We start from the raw sequence: 21724 nt of genomic DNA on the forward strand, positions 1-21724 counted from the left end.
TTTGGTACTGAGCTATGAGTTCAATGGTACTGAGCTATGAGTCATTTGGTACAGAGTTATGAATCTTATGGTATTGAGCTATGAATCATTTGGTATTGAGCTATGAGTCATTTGGTACAGAGTTATGAATCTTTTGGTATTGAGCTACAAATCGTTTGGTATTGAGCTATGAGTCATTTGGTACTGAGCTGTGAGTAGTTTGGTACTGAATTATGAGTTCTTTGATCCTGAGCTATGAGTAGTTTGGTACTGGGCTCTAAATCGTTTGGTACCGAGTTATGAGTCGTTTGGTACTGGCCGGTGAGTCATGTAGTACTATTTCGTTATAAATATTTTGGTTGTGGATGTTGATTTATTATTTAATGCCATTGGCACAAAACTCCAGAGCGTGTTACAACACCAATGGAATACAATGACGGGGGGGGGACCATATCACACATTTAATTCAAAATGCAGGTAAGACACTGTTTGGTTCAGAGACCACGGAAAATGTGGACTGTTATGGACAGCCCCATTGCTGGTCACTAGCTACAGTCCAGACCATAAAATAAGTCATGTTCTCCATGTTGAGCTCTCCGTCTCTGCAGGACAAGATACATTAACATTTAAGTGCTGCTCATACACTTTACATGAGCCAAACCATGAATTATTAAACTCACCATCATCTGAGTTGAGAAATAGAACATTTTCATTACCTTTGTGCAACATTGTCATGGTCACGATGGCGTGTTTGCTCTTCTCTGTATATACAGATATCTCTGTATATCAGTTCGGCTAATGCACTCAGACTGATTAACTATATTGTGGATCATGTGTGAAAAGTGAGACCCTCTGTATCATCGACCAGGTGTCTAGGTGTGTAATATCACATGGGCGCACAGGTGTGTGTGTGTGTGTGTGTGTGTGTGTGTGTGTGTATGTGTGTGTAGATTACCCAGCTATTCTTTTTATCTGCAATATTGCAGCTCATATGTCACACTTGTACACAATAGTACTGGTTAATAAAAAGTCTGGTGGGCATATTTATTGGCTCCTTTTGAAAAACACACACATAACTGCATCCAGAGCTTTTCTTGATTACGACTAACGATATGAACATGTAAAGCTTAATACTCTGTGAAAATGTGGTTAATTGCCTCTTGAATGGAAACCTAAACCTTCATTAAATGTTTAAGGGTGCTCGCCTCACGACAAGTGCTAAGTGTCACTGTATCATGTGTCTCTATGAGTGAGAGTGTATCTGATGGCTTAATCAGGCGTAATATGTTGTTTTGTTGCTCAAAAGACAGCACTGTGATCTTATCTGTCCCTTAATGTGTCAAACAGTGTTTAATAAAGGGTCCGAAAGACTTACAAATCCTTCCTTACTCTTCTTTCTTTTTCATCGATCTAGCTAATTCAGTTTCTCCGCTGAGAATACACCTCACACCTCTCTGTTTAAACAGCCTATTATGAAATTGTTCGTTCTGTACAGTATACATGGACACAGTGGCACCGTGTCTGCTGAAATTTGACATATTTGATGGGACGTTGAGATCATGTGACGTTGCCATGGATATAGGGAGTCAGTTACGGGGTAGTAGTTGCACACCTCATACTGGGGGAATGCGCCAGACTACTGTCTGCAGACACAGAAGAACGTTTACACCATCCTGACCGACACGGAACAGTTCAAGGACTTTCAAAATGCCAAAGAAAAGTGATACAGCAAAATTAGCAGAAGGTGGGACATTTAAGATCTCTCATAAAAAATATTATTTGATGCTTCATTTTTGAAATGTTGTGCTTTTGAGGAACTCTAGGTTGTTGTTTTTTTGTCACTTAGTGGGTATAGAGATTGATGGAATGGAGAGTGCTGAGGGTAAGTAAAAACACACCATGTGTATATATATATATATATATATATATATATATATATATATATATATATATATATATATATATATATACATATATATATTTGTAGATGCATTTGTGGAGTGTTTACTTTATTGTTGCTGTATGCTGTGAATGGGATACAGCTGCAGCCCCGCATGAAGCCTTCGGCTGGCAAACAAGCCTCAGAGTGGGCAGAAATGTGTTCATATTGAACGTTCAAACTGAATCCTGAGGATTGGAGAAGCGGAGAAAATTATGTAATCACTGGAACTCTTTTGAGTTTTTTTTTTTTTTAACCCTTAGTAAAAAAGGGTTGTTGATATGATAAAGTTCTATTATTATTTTACATTTTATGTACAGTTAGGGTTTAGTGGTTAGGGCACGTTTGAAATTTCAAGTCAGAAATTTCGAGAATTCAACACCGCTGTGGTGTAAAGATCAGTCTGAGATGTGTGCTAATGTTGAACATGAACACAGCTACATTTACAATGCTGACTAATGCTGGATAAAAACTAAAACTGCCCTTATTTTCTAGTAAAACAAAAGAAATTGCAGTGTGTTGTATTGTTTGAAGTCGGAATAATGAAAACAATGACTAATCTTCACAAATTCTCCCACATGACTGGAGTGAGACATAGCCACTATCTAAATTGTATATTGTTAGCTAGCTAACTAGCATGAATTAGCAGAAGCACCTCATCAATGATAGCATGCTAGCTCACATGACCTAACATTGGGTAAATATAGGTTATTTAAGCAATGTAAGTTCATGTGAGCTAGCATACTATAGTTGGTGAGGTAGCTATCAATAGCATCAAGTGAAAGTTAAATAATTTCTTAGAAATTATTAAATAATTAGCGGCATTTCATAGACGTTTGGTGTGTAGCTAGTGCTAGGCCTTTTAGATGGGGGGGTTGCCAAAAAATGGACTTCTTCCAAGTGTTAATGGCCAGGATTTTACATTTAAAAGTAAAGTTCTTTCAAGGGCTTAAGGCATCTCAAGGCTTCTTCCATCCACTCTGTGCTTTAGCATCATGGGTCTGCATGCCTGCCACTGGTCTAGTTTACTGCACAATCATGATCCATTTCTAAAAGCCGTCAAATGATTTATCCCAGTGCTATGATGTGAAAAACGTGCTGCTTTGTTTTATCTGCATCCATGTATACCTGCATGTATGCATTCAGACGACAAGAAAGGCAAAAACAAAGGCAAAAACAATAAAGCAGCTGTAGGCAGAAACAGCAAAGCAGCCACCAGCGAGGACGGTGGGGACGAGGACGAAGACGCTGAGCCCCCTAAAGGTCGAAAGGCAGCCAACAGAAAGAAAGCAGCTCCAAGGGAGGCCTCGGAGGATGACAGTGATTATGACATTCCTCCGAAGAGGTGTGCAGGGAATCGGAAGAGAGGAAAGCCAGCGGGAGCCAAAAACAAGAGAGGCAAAAGTGCTAAGAAGAAAAGCAGTAGGTATGGTGTTTCAGAAACAACCGAAACGGTTTCTGTTTAATGATGCTATTACAAAACTGTTCTTTCCTTTTTTTTAAATAATACTTTTTTTTTTATAGGTGGAATTAATATCAATAAGTAAAAAACAGCTTTAAGTCAACAAACCTATTAGCTAGGAACAATTTCTCTATTGTCTATTTTAGCAATGAACTAACAAGCAAATATTTCTTCAGCATTGCCTACTCAGCTAATGGTTTGGCTTTACATGCATTATAGATTATGCATGTAAATATGCATTTATGCCCAAAATATTCTTTAACAGACCTGTACTTATTGCATTATTCTATGATTGCATTATTCCATGATTGCTTCTTCCCTCCCACCCCTGCGCGTCCCCACTATCCCAGTGAGGACTCAAAGTGGTGAGTGGGTGTGGTGGGTGATTTGATTTCTAAGGAGTGATTTGTAAATAATAATAATAATAATAATAATAATAATAATAATAATAATAATAATAATAATGTGTTGATTTGATTTCCATGTAACTTTAACTGTTCCTGATAAACTTTTATTCCTGGCAACATTAACATTTTAAGAGTATCTAAGTAACAAGCAAATAAGTCTTCATTTTGTCCCCCTTATGGAAAATTCACATATGATTCACGGGTCGTCATCTGTTTTTCACGTGAAATGATGTGAATAATATGTGATTATATGAGAAAATCACATTTGAAAATTAAAACCCCATGTAAAAAAAAAAAATGTACATGAGAAAACCAATAGGCCATGCAAAGAAATCACATTTGAAAATAAATCAATTGTGTAAAAAAATAAAATAAAAATAATAAAAATCACGTGAAAATAAATGAATCCATGTATAAAAATCACACGTGAAACTAAATAAATCACGTGTGAAAATAAATAAACAAAGGTTAAATTCACATGTGAAAATATGTAATCTTATGGTGGGGGAGGGGGAAATCACATTTAAATATAAATATGCATAAAATCACATGTAAACATCACTTGTAAAAAAATTTTTTTTAAATAATTGTGTATAAAAAATAACCTGTACAATTACAGGGAAATAAATAAATGAACCACATGACAATAAATGAATCATCTGAAAACATGTGATGATTATTCACATGTGAAGTTCATGTGACTCTTCTGTAAGGGGCTCAACCTAAACAAACACTTTTTTTTTAATATTGGAGCTTTACATGCATTATTGGTTATGCATGTAAATATGCATTTGTGCTCAAAGTATTGTTTAACGGAGATGGACTTACTGCATTATTCCCTGATTGCTTTAAAATCTGAAACCCTTTGACCATCAGGCTCTGCTTTCCCCTTTTTATGCTGGTCTAGGAACCTGACGTGGCTGAAGCTGCAAAACTGGTCCCAGATCAGCATAAATCTGTTAATACCCTGTAGTATTTGCTCATCGCTCCTTCTTTCTTCTTCCCTCCCACCCCTGCATGTCCCCACTATCCCAGTGAGGACTCAAAGTGGTGAGTGGGTGTGGTGGGTGATTTGATTTGAAGGAGTGGTTCGAAACATTGTGATGCGTTAGTTTATTTTGTACATCATTTTGATGGTTACATGTCATCTTTCATTCCTAACAACACTTGTGTTTTAAGAGTATCACATGTAAAATAATTCTTCATTATTGCCCCCCTTACAAATTATTATTTTTTTAAATCATATTTCAAATGGCATTATTTGAATACCATACCATGATCACATTCGAAAAAATAATTACCCATGTGAGAAAATCACATCAGAACAATGAGACCATGTGAAAAATGAACATACGGAAACAAATGAATCGTGTGTAAAAAATCACGTGCTAGTGATTCCGAATCACATGTAAAATCACATGTGAAAATGAACTAATCATATATTTTTTTAAAAATCATGTGATAATAACCAAATCATACGTAAAAAAAAAAAAACGTGAAAATAAATGAATCACATGTAAAAAAAAAATTTTTTAAATAAACCCATACACTAGATAGGAAACATATATGTGTCATTTTACATGTGATTCATGTAATGATTCAGTTCTTGAGTTTATTTCACAAGTTCATGTGACTCTTCTGTAAGGGGCTTAACCTAAACACTCACTTCTTCTTCTTCTTCTTCTTCTTTTTTAAATATTGTGGCTTTACATGCATTATTAATTATGCATGGAAATATGCATTTGTGCCCAAGATTATTCTTTAATTGAACTGGACATATTACATTATTCCATGATTGCATTAAAATCTGAAACTCTTTGACCATCAGGCTCTGCTTTCCCCTTTTTATGCTGGTCTAGGAACCTGATGAGACTGAAGCTGCAAAACTGGTCCCAGATCAGCATAAATCTGTTAATACCCTGTAGTAGCATTGCTCATCGCTCCTTCTTTCTTCTTCCCTCCCACTCCTGCGCGTCCCCACTATCCCAGTGAGGACTCAAAGTGGTGAGTGGGTGTGGTGGGTGATTTGATTTTTAAGGAGTGACTTGAAAAATTGTAATGAGAATTAGTTGAATTAGTTTTTGTGTAACTTTAACTTGTTCCTGATAAACTTTAATTTGAGAGTGTCTAAGTGACAACAAAAAATTCTTCATCATTGTCTGGTGCTTACAGAAAAATCACATACATTTCACTTGTGTGTAGTGTGAAACTCGCGTGTGAAAAACAAATTGTGTCAAAATCACACACGAAATTAAATGAATTATCTGTTGTTTTTAAAAAAAAAAAATCACGTGAATCACACTTGAAAATAAATGAATTATGTGTGAAAATCAAACATGAAAATAGAAATACATGCACTGCAAGTGAAAAGTCCATTTAATATTGACAGATTTGTGGAACATATAGTGTACTGTACATATGACATGTGAAATGTCTAAAAACCACGTGTGATTATTCATATTAAGCTCACGTGATTCTTCTGTAAGGGGAACCGAAATATGTTGGGTTTACATTGCAGCTTAACATGCATTATTGATTATGCATGTAAATATGCAGTTGTGAAAATATTCCCAAAATACTCTTTAATTCCGATGTACATTATTCCCTGATTGCTTTAAAATCTGAAACTCTTTGACCATCAGGCTCTGCTTTCCCCTTTTAATGCTGGTCTAGGAACCTGATGAGACTGAAGCTGCAACACTGGTCCCAGATCAGCATAAATCTGTTAATACTCTGTAGTATTTGCTCATCGCTCCTTCTTTCTTCTTCCCTCCCACCCCTGCGCGTCCCCACTATCCCAGTGAGGACTCAAAGCGGTGAGTGGGTGTGGTGGGTGATTTGATTTGAAGGAGTGGTTCGAAACATTTTGATCTATTGATTTAGATTTTGCATAATGAAAGCATTCTTTCCTAGTAATGCTCATGTTTTAAGAGTATCTAAATGACAAGCAAGTCATTCTTTATTGTCCAGCCCTTGTGTGAAAAATCACATACATTTCACATGCGATTATCGTTTTTCATGTGATTGTGTGAATAACGTGATCACAAATATATATATTTAAAAAAAAACATGAAGGGGCATTTCAACATGTTCTGATCAGAATCTGCATGTGTATTTAAGTAAACACATGTGACATCACCTGGGCGATGTGATCATGTGAACAATAATGATTGGCATGATAAAATAACATCTGAAAAACAAATAATGTAAAAAATCACATATAATCATGTGGGGGAAATCATGTGAAAACAAGCGAGTAGTAAAAAGATCAAATGTGAAAGCACAAATCATGTGGGGGGAAATGATTACATCTGAAATCATGTAAAAAATCACGTGAAAAAAAATCATGAGGCAAAAATAAATGAGTAGTAAAAAAAAAATCACGTGAAAGTAAATCATATGTAACAAAACCACGTCGTAAATATCGATTCATATGTATAAATCACATTAAAAAGCATTCATGGGTTGAAATAAATTAATCACATGAAAAAAATCACGTGAAAATAAATTAATCACATGTAAACAAAGATCACATTTGAAAATAAAACAATCACATGAAAAAAATCACGTGAAAAGAAATTAATTACATGAAAAAAAATCACGTGAAAATAAATTAATCACATGTAAGCAAAAATCACATCCAAAAAAAATCACGTGAAAATAAATTAATCACATGTAAGCAAAAAATCACATCCAAAAAATCACGTGAAAATAAATTAATCACATGTAAGCAAAAATCACATCCAAAAAATCACGTGAAAATAAATTAATCACATGAAAAATATCACGTGAAAATAAATCAATCACATGTAAACAAAAATCACATCAAAAAATCACGTGAAAATAAATTAATCACATGAAAAATATCACGTGAAAATAAATTAATCACATGAAAAAAAGCATGTGAAAATAAACTAATCATATGTAAAAATCACAGATGTAAATAAATGACGTTAAAAGTCACGTGATAAATTCTTTTGGGGGAATTATTTTCATGTGAAAATATTGAATTGTATTGGGGGGGGTAAATCATGTGAAAATAAAAACCATGCACCACATGTGAAAAATATCTGAAACACATACGTGTAATTTCACATGTGAATCATGAGATTTTTCGTGTGATTATATCATGCAGTTACTGCTCTCAGGTCTGTTAACACTTTGTAGTATTTGCTCATCGCTCATTCTTTCTTCTTCCCTCCCACCCCTGCGCGTCCCCACTATCCCAGTGAGGACTCAAAGTGGTGAGTGGGTGTGGTGGGTGATTTGATTTTTAAGGAATGATTAAAATTTCTATATTGTATTGATTTCGTTTTTTTTTTTTTTTTTGTGAAATTTGAACTGTTCCTTCTAAACTTTAATTCCTCTCTTAAAACACTCATGGTTTAAGATTATCGAAGTGACAAGCAAAGGATTCTTCATTATTGTCTGGCCCTTGTGTGAAAATCACATACTTTTCACATGTGATCGTCTGTTTTTTCACATGTGATTATGTGTATAAAACACCTGGAAAACGCATAAAGGTGCATTTCAACATATTATGACCGGAAGTAGCATGTGAACGCCAGTAAACATATGTGACATCATCTGAAGAATATATTGATCAGAGATGTTAAACAAGTATTTGTGTGAGAAAATATATTAACAACAAACAAATATGCCTTGTGTATTAATCATGTATAAACTGATTATATATTAAGAATAAACTAATTATACAGAGAGGGAAAAAATCATGTGAAAATAAATTAATCTTGTGTAAAGCTTAGTGAAACCAAAGTAATCAGGTGTAAAAATAAATAAATAAATAATCAAAATTAATTCATTGTGAAAAATCATGTGAAAAATGAACCTTGTGCAAAAAACAAATCAGATCTAAGAATAAATTAATCTTGTGTAAAAGCATGTGAGAGTAAAATCATTGTGAAAATGAGTTGTGTATAAAAATCATATGAAAATTAATTAATCGTGGGAAAATCACATGTGGATAAAAGAATCATGTGGGGGAATCACGTGAAAACAAACATGTAGGGAAAAAAACGTGAAAATAAATCCACTATGAAAAATCATGTGAAAATTAATCCATTGTGAAAAAAAATCATGTGAAAATAAATCTGTTGTGGAAAAAAATCACGTGAAAACAAATCCATTGTTAAAAAAATCACGTGAAAATAAATCCACTGTAAAAAAATCACATGAAAAAAAATCCATTGTAAAAAAAATCACGTGAAAATAAATCCATTGTAAAAAGAAATTAACATGAAAATAAATCCATTGTAAAAAAAATCACATGAAAATAAATCCATTGTAAAAAGAAATTAACATGAAAATAAATCCATTGTAAAAAATCACGTGAAAATAAATCCATTGTGAAAAAATCACATGAAAATAAATCCATTGTGAAAAAAATCACGTGAAAATAAATCCATTGTGAAAAAAATCACGTGAAAATAAATCCATTGTGAAAAACATTACTGAACATTACTGTATCATGTGTATCATGTGAAAATAATTCAAGAAGTTTTTAAAGATCAAATGAGAAAACAAGTTCACTGTGAACAATAAATCAACCACGTGTAAAACGATCACGTGCAAAAAATGAAGAAAAAAAAACACGTGAAAAAAGAATCATGTGGGGAACGAAATCACATGTGAAAATGAATGAATGAACCATGTGTTAAACATCGTATGTGAAACGGAAGGGAAAAAGAATATGTGGGGGGGGGGGGGGGAATTTTTTAAGTCCCCTACATGTGAAAAATGTGTGAAAAATATATACATGTAATTTCACATGTGACTCATGTATTTATTCACATGTGAAGTTCATGCGACTCTTTTGTAACATTGTGGCTTTACATGCATTATTGGTTATGCATATAGTGCTGGACTTACTGCATTATTCCCTGATTGCTTTAAAAATCTGAAACCCTTTGACCATCAGGCTCCGCTTTCCCCTTTTTATGCTGGTCTAGGAACCTGACGTGGCTGAAGCTGCAAAACTGGTCCCAGATCAGCATAAATCTGTTAATACCCTGTAGTAGCATTGCTCATTGCTCCTTCTTTCTTCTTCCCTCCCACCCCTGCGCGTCCCCACTATCCCAGTGAGGACTCAAAGTCAGAGGGGGGGGAGGAGGAGGAGGAGTCCATGTCAGAGGGGGAGAGGGCTCGGCTAATGGAAGAGGTGGAGGAAAAGAAGAAGCTGATCGCGAACATTAGGAGCAAGCCGTGGCGGATGAAGAGGAGGCTCAAACACCTCAAGTACTGTGGATGAGTGTGAAAGTGTGTTCTCATATGCCACGCTTTAGATTTAGCACATGGAGTTTAGTCAGTCAATGGTTAAGTTACAGTATTTATAATATCCGTGTGAACAAGACAAAAGGCTTCAGAAAATCTCGGGCCAAGTAAAGATGTAGGATTTAATTATTCAATTTGTAACCTGACCTATACAGAGAAAATACTGTTTTAAATGGTTTTAAATAATCTCAAACTCAAAAAAAAAACTTCTTACACGAAAGAAGTTTACAATGTACAAGTTTCTTGTATGTTCTAAATCGTAAATTTTGTATTTTAGCTTGATTAGCTTATTTTTAACCCCTTAAACTCTCAGGAGTCATTTGCTTACATTCCTCACTTCACACCTTTCATATTAGTTTCACTGTAGGGGTTGCGCAACTACTCATTTTTATAAGTCAACAAGTCATTTAGAAAGTAGTCGAATACAGTAGTCATCTTTTCCATAGTTTCAGAACATTGCTGTTTTCAGGCTGTCTTGTTTGTGCAACAAAGAATGTGTCAAACCACACTTACATTTCAACACACAGGCTACAAATACAATTGTTCAGCTTCAATGATTTTTTTTTTAGGCCGCACTATTAACTATGAAAGTAAACAAATCGGTGCGATAAATGTGTAAGATAATAAATATGTGTATCAGACTATTTAAGAAATGAGCTGAAATCGTAGATTCTGAAAATAAGAGCGTACAACACTGTGCGACACAGAAGCTCATTAAAACTTAATGATGTTATGGCTGCAGCAGACTCTGGGAGGTTTTTCCTCCGTGTCCAACTCTGGTCTTGGAATAATCCAAAAACGAGTCTGGATCAGCCTTTTTTTTTTTTTGAGCTGGCATGCACTCTACGTATCTTATCTGACTCTAAACCAGCTGAGTGGGATTGGATAATGATCTGCAACCCGTGGCTCTGACAGCGCTCTTTAAAGACAAGACAAGTCATTCCTTTGAGAGCAGATGGGAGAGGGATTCAAAAACACCTCTCTACTTCATGAAAAGCGATATCAAAGTGTTAACAGTCCATTAAATTTAAAAAAAAAAAACCCTAAAAAATAAACTTTTCCCAGCATTTCCTTGACATTTGCCTCGATGTTTTTTCCCCACCACCCGACTAGTTGACATCCCCCCACAGCAGCAACTAGTTAACTAGTCGACTGGTCTTTGCAACCCCTAGTACTTGAACTATTCATGCTATATATTCATATCTATACTGAACTATTCATACTAAATTGTTACTAAATAATATTTTATTTTATTATGATGGAGAGTTTTTAAATCCGTCCAGCGCTGTGAACAACACTACATTTTTACTCACTTGCTGATCTTCTGTTGTTAGGGAAGCTCAGGTGTTTGTGGATAAGTTTGAAGGTGCGCTGGGCAAAGGGAAGGGCAAGAAACTGTATGCCTTCAAAGTCATGATGATGAAGGTAAGAATGTCAGAAAATACCTATCTTTACACTGTTATGTTGACGTTATGCATCATGTCCGAGCTGTTCACCGTTGTGATTGTTTTTCTGTCAGAAATGGATCAAGTTTCAGAGAGATTTTGACAACTTCAAGACAGCCTGCATACCCTGGGAACGGAAAATAAAAGAGGTTGAAAGTGAGTCACAAATTTCGGTGTGATCTATAAATGACGCGATTAACATACTGTACATATGACATATTTACTTGAGATTATTAAAGTGTTGGTGGTGATGTTTCATTTTACAGGTTGAATTTCCACCACATGGCATTTCAGTTTGATCGACTTGTCCGGCTAAAATTTATTATTGGAATTAAGGCTTCTATAAGCAATCTTTTTAAGAACGCTAGAAATACAAAACTAATTTACTGTACATCCTGTTAGCAATCACCAAATTTATATTCTCTGAAATTCAACACATTTGGCTGTATTAACCAGGAAATCAGGAATTTTTTCTGCAACAGTCCATACCTGGGCAGGTTATTACGTCTGTTTGACTTTAGCAATTTTGGAGTCGACTCTGATTCTGATTTCAGGTGTTGGTGTTGATTCTATTCAATTCCTTTCCTAATTACAAAAACTAAAACACAATACGGGAAGGGAGATCTCGTAAAATAAACACTGAAATATTTATAAAGTAAAACACAGAAAACTTTCAATCTCCAAACTTTGAGATAAAATGTTGATGCTGAGATTGTCCTGAGCTCTGCAAATCAACAACTAAAACTTGAATCTGACTCAGATTCTGATTACGGGTGTTGGGGAAAGTATAGGATCGACTCCGTTCAATCATTTTCCCAAGGCCTCATTTCTACAACTAAAACACAAGAAGGTGAAAGGAGATCTTAATAATTGGTCACATTATAGCACAGTGAAATTATTTTTTCTTCACATTTTCCCCAGCATGTTAGGAAGTTGGGGTCAGAGCGCAGGGTCAGCCATGATACGGCGTCCCTGGAGCAGAGAGGGTCAAGGGACTTGCTCAAGGACCCAACAGTGGCAGCTTGGTAGTGCTGGGGCTTGAACCTTTGACTTTCTGATCAGTAACCCAGAGCCTTAACCGTCACCCCACCACTGCCCCCAAAATACACTACACTGTTATGAGTAATAGTAAGGATTTTAACACCTTTATTAAATTCAAGAACTGCTACCCGGGTTGCTTTAATTACTCAACATACAGAGATGAATCTTGATGCATGTCTTCCTTATACCATAAGTGATGGGTTAATATATATATATATATATATATCCATAAGCAGATCTGCAATCTATAAGCAGTGGATTTTTCAAAATGGTTTGAAAGCTCTGTTGCAGAGAGATCAGGTGATAAAGGTTTTAAGTGCTATTCAGGCAAATCATCTAAAAAAATAAAATCATTTAAATAGCTTTTTTAAAAATGAAATAAAATGTGAAATGAGAGCATTATTTCGCACCAGTGGTTATTTAACTTCTTTTATAACGATTTTCTCGAAACACCTCCTCACCTTGTTGAAACTATAGCAACTGCCTTTCTTTTGTTTTTTAAACCTAAATTAATAGGATTATAATATTTTAATCCTGTAACCTCTGTGTTGAATTCTTAGGTCACTTCGGTTCTTCAGTCGCCTCGTACTTCATCTTCCTCCGCTGGATGTATGGCATGAACCTTGTTCTGTTCAGTTTGACCTTCGGCCTGATTGTGATCCCTGAGGTCAGAGTGGGGCGTTAATTATTTATGCGCAACAATCAGGGTTCCTACAGATGCTTAAAATGTTTTGAATGTGTAAATGAACTGAATACAACAAATCGATGCTATGAACGGTTTTCCTCGTGTGTATCCTGAGCCAAATTCACTCTCTCGGTGGAACTGAGTGTAAGGCTCTTTCCCTTGTACATGTATTTAAATAATGACATGCTTGTTTTAAGCTTGGTGTCTTTAGTACTTTAAAAGCTGTATGAACCCTGAAGAATACATTATTTTGCAAAAAAAAAAAAAAAAAAAAAAAATACAGTATATTTTTCCATTGAACTCAAATTGGATGTATATCTTATAGGTTCTCATGGGCCTCCCTTATGGATCTATTCCTCGGAAAACAGTGCCGCGAGAAGAACAGGACACGGCAATGGACTACGCAGTTCTCACCGACTTTAGCGTAAGACCTGTTAACTATATCACAAGAGTCCCATGTTTTCATTTATATTTTCATTCTAAAGAATGAACTGACGTTTTCCACTATTTAATAGTCTCATTTTATTTTAACAGGGTTACTGCAAGTACTCTGTGTTATTCTATGGCTACTATAATGACCAGAGAACCATTGGCTTCCTGAAGTTCCGCCTCCCTCTGTCCTACCTCTTGGTGGGCATTGGGACCTTCGGGTATAGCCTGATGGTTGTGATCCGAACGTGAGTCTCATTTCATCCATTACTAGAGCTGCTAGAAATGGCATGAAATATTAGTACAGGTCATATTTAAGGTAGAGAGTTCATTCTGTAATGTATATCAGCGTAAGATGTGTACGTTCTCAGGAGTATTTGCAGTTTTACGTAGTGTAGCTGTAGAGGTGACGTACGTCAGAATGTATGAATAAAAAAATACGTTATGTCTTTGGATTTTTAAGGCTCCTATTTTCGTGATCATGGCACAGGACCAGAATTCTATGCCCTTAAATATGAAGTCAGGAGAGTACCTTTTTTGGCCTTCTGTCTGCACTGGGGGTCTAATATTAGTGCAATTTTAGCCCAAAGTGAGTTGGGTAATTATGAATGTCACACCCTCTCCACCAATATCAGTGCAGATGCCTTTCATTTTGACCACAAAAATAGCCAACCAGTCAAGGACTGGAAAAAATTGACTCACACCCAAGTAAGTAACAACATTTCAGCATTATACCAACAAATTCCACTTGCATCTGCATGAAAATAGAGCCTTTAGTTCTTCAGAATTAGACTTTAGACTTAGACTTAGGCTCGAACCGGTCGATTGCGCCATGTGTCAAAACAGAAGAATGCGCTTCTGTTATCCTGGCAGCTAGAGTGGATTCCCATTTTTATGAACGCAGTCCACTCTCGCCGTTAGGATGGCTAAAAACGCAGATGTGGGGGGTGGGGACAGCGAGGACAATGAGTTCACCTTCGCCTGGAAGATGTTCACAAGCTGGGATTACCTCATCGGCAACGCAGAGACGGCCGACAACAAGTTCGCCTCCATCACCACAAGCTTTAAGGTGTGTATGTGAATCTGAGGGTGTTTAGGTTAGCATGTATTATGTGTGTGTGTGTGTGTGTGTGTGTGCTTGTTTTTTTCTGGGATGCTGGAAACAAAATCTACTCTGTGTCTTCCTTAAGTGTTGATAGTGTGAGTCTTTGTATTGAAAGGTTTTCCTGTGTGTTGTAGGAGTCCATCGTGGATGAACAGGAGAACCAGAAGGATGAGAACATCCACCTCACGAGATTCCTGCGTGTACTGGCTAACTTCCTCATTACCTGCATCCTGGGAGGCAGCGGATACCTCATCTACTTCGTGGTCAAACGCTCACAAGAGTTTGCTGGCAGGAACGACCTGAGCTGGTATGAGAAAAACGAGGTAATACAGCACAACTGTCTTCATATTACACATTCCATACCATAAATGAGCAAAAAAAAAAAAAGACGAAATATGAAGTTTTTAATGGTCTTAATAACAAAGAACATTAGCAAGAATAAAAAAGCAGCACTCCCGAGACCTCCTGTGCCTCCATTCGCTCGTTTACTTTTGCTGAAGTGAACGGTTCAGCTAGAAACAGGAAAATTTACTTATATAGTCTTCTTGAACACAAAGGTAAGATCATGATAATGATTAAAATGTTTGATATAAAGTCCAAACTAACACATGTCTGGGTGTATATATGGAAGTAAAATAATGTCATATGTCTTTGAAACAAAAAAGCCTGTTGAATTGCAGTAATCGGGGGGGGGATGGGGGGGGGGATGCATTGTCTTAACAGTTCTTGTATTTGAATGCATTGTATTTACAGGGCTTGCATTTTAGGGGCTGCAGTTCGACATGGTTGTATATTTAAGCTGTGAACATTACAAAAAATTCAATAATCAATATTCACCTTCCAGAGTACATTTTTAAAAAATATTCAGTTTGATTAAAAATACCACCTATATTATTATTATTATTATTATTATTATTATTATTATTCGACAGGCAAATTTCGGTCCATTTAATTTCACTTCACAAATTCGCTTCCACATATTCAGTGGTTCAGATTGGGTTGGATATTCAACATTGCACATCCGGCAACTGCACACAAATCCGCATCGGTAGACTCTGTGAGACACGTTTTCAAAAATGTTTTTCTTGTCCACATGATTTCTCCAGCTTTGAGGACATTTTCAAAGAGCTTCCTTTTCAGTGACACAAAACATTGTTTCTATGTGGACTGGAGGCTTCAAAGGGCTACATTTTGTTGCTTGCAGTTGTATAATAACTTATTTGTTAAGACTGGAGTGTTGATATTTTTGACTGGGGATATTTTGTCTGGCTTGTTTGTGGGTGGCATTTGAAATCTGCTAGTCTAGTGCTATTTGGCCAATGCTGTACTTTCCTGACTTCAAGTCCTTTCTAATTTCTTACAACCCGCATTTATGGATTAAACCTATTCTTGTCACCCCACATCAATAAACAGGTGAATATTGAGGCAAATACTAAATACAACTGAATTATTTTATTTTTTTACTTTGCTACTATAAATGCTTGTGTGCAACTGCAGGAAAAGAATGGGTAAATTATTCCTTATAATATTTAGCCGTAAGCTTTATTCGGGATAGAAGTGGAAAGCTATTTTTTTGGTATATTTTCAATCAAAATAAATTTTCCAAGCAGCCTTTTTTTTTGTCCGTTTTTTGGATTTTATATAATAGCTAGCAGTATTACCATGCAAAAGTGGGATTAGAAATTACGACGAAGAAAGCTTCATATATACATTCAGAAAAAATTCAAATTTGGGGTATGCAAATTTAGCCAAATATGGCTTAAACTGAGGTAAAATGTTGGTGGACTTTATTCAGATGGAGATCATAATGTCGCTACTCGGACTGGTGGGCCCAATGCTGTTTGAGACTATCGCCGAGCTGGAGGACTACCACCCCCGCATCGCCCTCAAGTGGCAACTCGGACGCATCTTCGCCCTTTTCCTGGGTAACCTGTACACCTTCCTGCTGGCTCTGTTCGATGAGGTCAATGAAAAGGTATAATCATGATCATCATGTTGTCGTTGCTTTTGATATGAAATCACTGATGTGTTAAATCATTGCTACATACCAGTCTAGATTGTTTCTGTGGAAAAGTAGAGAGTACTAATGTAATGTATTGAATATTGCTTGTTTTTCTCTAAGCTGGTGCAGGAACAATCCATAAAGAACGCCAGCGTGTGGTTCCTCAAGGAATATTATGCCAACTACAGTGCCAATAACCCGAACGGGACAGGCACGCCGCCCCCCCTTGACCCTGCTGATGTGATCCGTGGCCCGTGCTGGGAGACAACAGTGGGGATAGTAATGAGGCTCCCTGTTATCTCTCACCGCCCACTGTGTTAATGTGAAAATATTTCAGTGGATTTGGATTGTATTAGATGATTTTATAGGATGAGGCCTTTTGCTTAGGTGTGATTATTATATAAGAAATTCCAGTCCATTCTGAGTAAGTTTCAGTCGGTTTCAGTGTGTGGCGGTCTGGGAAAACCCGTCAGGTTTCACTGCACTTTAAAAACCCAATAATTTTGAAAAAAATAGAGTTTTTCTGCAAGTAATATACAGGTGACATTGGAAATTTCTGTTCTGCTTTTGTCTGCTTTGGAAATGTTTTTTATTTAGTCTGATTTCTAACAAGCTGAGACACAAATGCAGTCAGTTGGCGTAAAATTGTCTAAAACCTTGCTAGCTTTGATTGTCATGATTTAATCAAGTTGTTGGATGGCTAAGTGCCATAGAGAAATGGACTAATCCTAACTCTAATCAATTTATTTTGTAGCACTTACAGGCAATGTACAGAAAACAGTTTTTTAATGCTTAAATGACCTTATAAAAAGACATTTATAATAATAAGAAGAAATTTAACCAACTGAACGGAGCTGACTGAATGAATCAGTGATTATTTCCTCAACGATGTTAGCATGAACTGAGATCAATGGAGTGAAGAGACAATGAAGAGGCTCGTGTTTTGTGATTAAGATACATGCGAACGGAAATCATATTTCAGTTCAGGAAAGAATATAGCAGAAAATGTCCAAATTTGACCATGTGAGGGGTTTTCCCAGGCCACCACATACATACTGTCGTCCTTCAGTATTTTTACGTGTAGCAACGTGCATATTGGCTAACACACTGTTCTCCGTAGGAATTTGTAAAACTGACTGTCTCAGATATCCAAGTGACGTATCTGACGATCCTCATTGGGGACTTTGCAAGGGCTCTGATTGTGCGCTTCCTTAACTACTGCTGGTGCTGGGACCTGGAGGCAGGCTGGGTAGGTGATCTGACACTTCAGCTTTTAATGTTGCACCATTTTGGTAACTAACTTCTATTTTTAACTTCTATCTTCAGCCCTCCTATGCTGAGTTTGACATCAGCGGCAATGTCCTTGGATTGGTCTTCAATCAAGGGATGATTTGGTAGGACGCAAGTGCATGAGACACAATACAGTATCGTTTTTGTGCACAAAAAAAAAAAATCGTGCAATACATTTGCGCATGCCGTTCTTCTACTCTAGGTGAACTGGCTAAATTACTTGAGCTCCTGCACAAGATGATTATATTTTAATTTAAATTAGTGGGCCAAATTATTAGCACCTTTATTGGGCTGTATGTTTGACACTCCTGAGATTCAGACACACATTATCCTATGGTGATTACTTACCTGGATTCAGCACCCTCTAGTGTGTATACTGGCCCCTGCATCTACACAGGTAATATACAGGAAGTGTGTGTGAGTAGAGAAAGGGAAGCAACAACATGACTTATGGACTTCACTGTAACATCCAGTGCAATGTACTTTTGTTATTTCAATCACCTCCATATTGTAGTGTGTGTGTGTGTGTGTGTGTATGTGTGTGTGTGTGTGTGTGTGCGTTAGGATGGGAGCGTTCTACGCTCCTGGTCTGGTCGGCATCAACGTCCTCCGTCTCCTAACCTCGATGTACTACCAGTGCTGGGCCGTCATGGCCTCCAATGTGCCTCATGAGCGAGTCTTCAAGGCCTCGAAATCCAACAACTTCTACATGGGTCTCCTTCTTCTCATCCTCTTCCTCAGCCTGCTGCCTGTCGTCTACACCATCATGTCCCTGCCACCATCCTTTGACTGTGGGCCCTTTAGGTCATAAACACACACACACACACACACTATCATTACTCTATGATGCTTTCACATTAGTAACTTATGAACCGTAAACCTTTGATATTACTATCACTACTCTTGCTGAAATATTATACTGCTCAATTTGAAGGACAAAACTAAATATCCAAAATGATTTGGCTCAAAGCAAAACTGCAAAACAATCATAAATCCTGAATATTTTTCATAATTTCTTGGAACGTTCATCCCTCCCATGCTCGTCTCCTGAAGCATAATTTTCAGTATATTTTACTTTATTAATTAGTTTGGTCCTTTTAAAAAAAAAACTATTTCTCTTCATGAACTGCAATGTCCACCTCCTTACCTTTTCAATTAAACCTCAGCTTTAATTACTGGATTTGTGAGCACACATTTATCTCCTCTCACAGTGGCAAAGAGCGGATGTTTGACGTGATTGTTGAGACGATAGAGCTGGATCTGCCGTCATTTATGGGGAAGCTGTTCGGTTACGCAGCCAACCCCGGCCTCATCATCCCAGCTGTTTTGCTCATGGTGTGAGTCACTTGTGCATTATATTATATTTGCACTCAGTTGCATCAGTAGGTTTCTGTACATCATCCGACTTGTCCCTTGTTTTGACGCTCCGTAATGAAAGAATGTGTTTTATTTTTTCTGCAGTCTGGCAATTTATTATCTCAACTCAGTGTCTGAGGCCTATAAGAACGCCAACAACGAGCTAAAAAAGAAAATGCAAATGGTAAGTTTGGAGAACGAAGTAGTACAATATAGTAGAAGTCGACCGATAGTGGATTTTTACCGACACCGATAACTAAGTTGGGCGGTACTGCCAGTAACCGATTAATCAGCCGGTAAAAACTGATACTGAATGAAAACATAACACAGAAAGTAACATTGCTGAACTTTATTACAAAAATAAACAGTACTGACTGTACCATGAAAATGTATTGTACCTTTTTAAATGAAATAGATATGTAAATACTATACTATAGGAAATACTATATTAACTATTAATAAATATTAAAGTAAATAAAATAAATACATCCAAACTGAACCAAAAAGACATCCAAAATGAATTTAAAAAACACTTCAAATAACACAACAAAATTGGTCAGTGATAGTTTTTATTTCGCCTCGAGAGGCCGCTCTCGTACCGTATAATGACAGCGAACCCTTCTTAGCCGCTCACGCTACGGACACAACCGGAAAAAACTATCTGTGTTGATTTATAAATATGACCTGATATGTAATATTGGATCATTTCCCTCAATAAATGCCCAACTATAATATTTTTGTCACGTTTATTTAACTGGGTTCTCTTGATCTACTTTTAGGACTTTTATTTATATTATTTTTTATTAATGTTGTTATTTAATTGTTGGACTAATATCTTTCACTGTTATAATATTATTATTCACGTTGTTCTTAGGCAAGAGATGAGGAAAAGAACAGGAGGAATAACAAAGACAGCACCAATCAAGTGATGAAGGATTTAGAGGATTTACTACCCAGACGCTCCAATATGCCGGATTCAGGCAACCAAGCAGGTCAGAAAAGTTTCTACCTTACAGCAATGAGCTCAGTTGACAACATTTGACTCTATAAAGTAAAGCAACGTTTTTAAAACATAAGTGTCCTAAATTCATTCATATTTTCTTTCCGTACTAAAGACAAACCTGGTGGAGGAAAACCATCAAGAGTGAAGCCAGGATCAGCTGCGAATGGTGTGAACCTGCAGAAAGACGTAACGCTGGCATCAGCTAATCCTAATGCCCGAGGACCTGTGAACCGAGCACCAGGCCCCAGGACAGCTGGGCCTCTGCCTGGACACCCGGGGCCGGCTCCAGGGGCAGGACATCGAAAGGGACAATAGTACTAGACACTAGCGCTAGCCACGAGCATTAGACAGTATCAGACTACCTCCTAAATGATGCAGTGAACTATATACTAGTCTTTCTTCCTGAACCTGTTTAATTATTCCAATTTCTCACAAATGATACATAATGAATAGAGACTCTGGTATGTTTTTAATTCAGCTTAAGCGCTGCATATTACATTAAGAATATGTAAGAGTGGTTGTATAGTATTCTGAAATACTTTTTCGAATATCTAACACAAGTAGACCATTCAGGGCAATGGACGTTAAATTTAAAGTGGCAACGTGTAACTTGTTGTATATTATATAGCTATTGTCGAGAGAGTGGAGATGGAACTGTCAGGTTTTGTTAGGAATGTTTAGGTATCCCATTTCGGTTACATCATACATATATCATCATTCCAGCTTTTGGCACAAACAAACCGGCTGATATAAATGACAGTGTTAAAATGGCTAGAGGTTGCCATATCAGGCTTGCAAGTCGGATGTTTTCCTAGGGATTTGAACTTCTTTAACTTTTTAGCAGACTTTAGACTAATTCTATCAATGTTTTTTTCCCTGATATATTCATAAGCTGTATGTTTGTAATGTGAACATATAATGATTGAATCTATAATGATTGTATGCAAGTTGTCCTTATTATTACAGTGTAGTGAATATTAATATTGAATATTACGGCGCTTGTAAGTTTGTGAACCCTTTAGAATTTTCTACAGTTCTGAATAAATATGACCTAAAACATCAACAGATTTTCACACACGTCCTAAAAGTAGATGAAGAGAACCCAATTAAACAAATGAGGCAAAAATATTATACTTGGTCATTTATTGTATGTGTTTTAATTTTACTGTACTTTGTAAATATTGCAGCAAATTTGGGAAATATAGTCATGATTTTGTAATGTAATGGAGGGAGGTTTAGACTTTAAACTTTGGAACTGATTTTATTGACTCCTGTTGTTGTTGTTGTTGT

At 36.5% G+C, this 21724-nt stretch overlaps 1 protein-coding gene across 1 annotated transcript; it reads left to right on the forward strand.

Annotated features, from left to right (window-relative positions):
- Window positions 1-1982: 1982 nt before the first annotated feature.
- tmc2a (transmembrane channel-like 2a) lies at window positions 1983-20936 on the forward strand. Its single transcript, XM_053617620.1, has 19 exons — window positions 1983-3349; window positions 7923-7935; window positions 9887-10042; window positions 11413-11503; window positions 11598-11679; window positions 13125-13231; window positions 13575-13673; window positions 13784-13926; window positions 14600-14747; window positions 14918-15106; window positions 16579-16758; window positions 16906-17064; window positions 17906-18034; window positions 18112-18179; window positions 18640-18879; window positions 19287-19412; window positions 19537-19615; window positions 20306-20432; window positions 20547-20936. The coding sequence occupies exons 1-19, from the start codon at window positions 3055-3057 to the stop codon at window positions 20747-20749; spliced, it is 2634 nt and encodes an 877-aa protein (XP_053473595.1). The 5' UTR covers window positions 1983-3054; the 3' UTR covers window positions 20750-20936.
- The last annotated feature ends 788 nt before the right edge of the window (window positions 20937-21724 follow it).

Source organism: Ictalurus furcatus, chromosome 28 (assembly GCF_023375685.1).
Source record: "Ictalurus furcatus strain D&B chromosome 28, Billie_1.0, whole genome shotgun sequence".
Classification (NCBI taxonomy): Eukaryota; Metazoa; Chordata; class Actinopteri; order Siluriformes; family Ictaluridae; genus Ictalurus; species Ictalurus furcatus.

Excerpts from the sequence above, each read along its gene's own strand:
- tmc2a (XM_053617620.1), top strand. The coding sequence starts at position 3,055 with ATGCATTCAGACGACAAGAAAGGCAAAAACAAAGGCAAAAACAATAAA. Across the intron at positions 18,035-18,111 it reads GGGACCTGGAGGCAGGCTGG|CCCTCCTATGCTGAGTTTGA; the intron begins GTAGGTGATCTG and ends TTCTATCTTCAG. Across the intron at positions 18,180-18,639 it reads TTCAATCAAGGGATGATTTG|GATGGGAGCGTTCTACGCTC; the intron begins GTAGGACGCAAG and ends TGTGTGCGTTAG.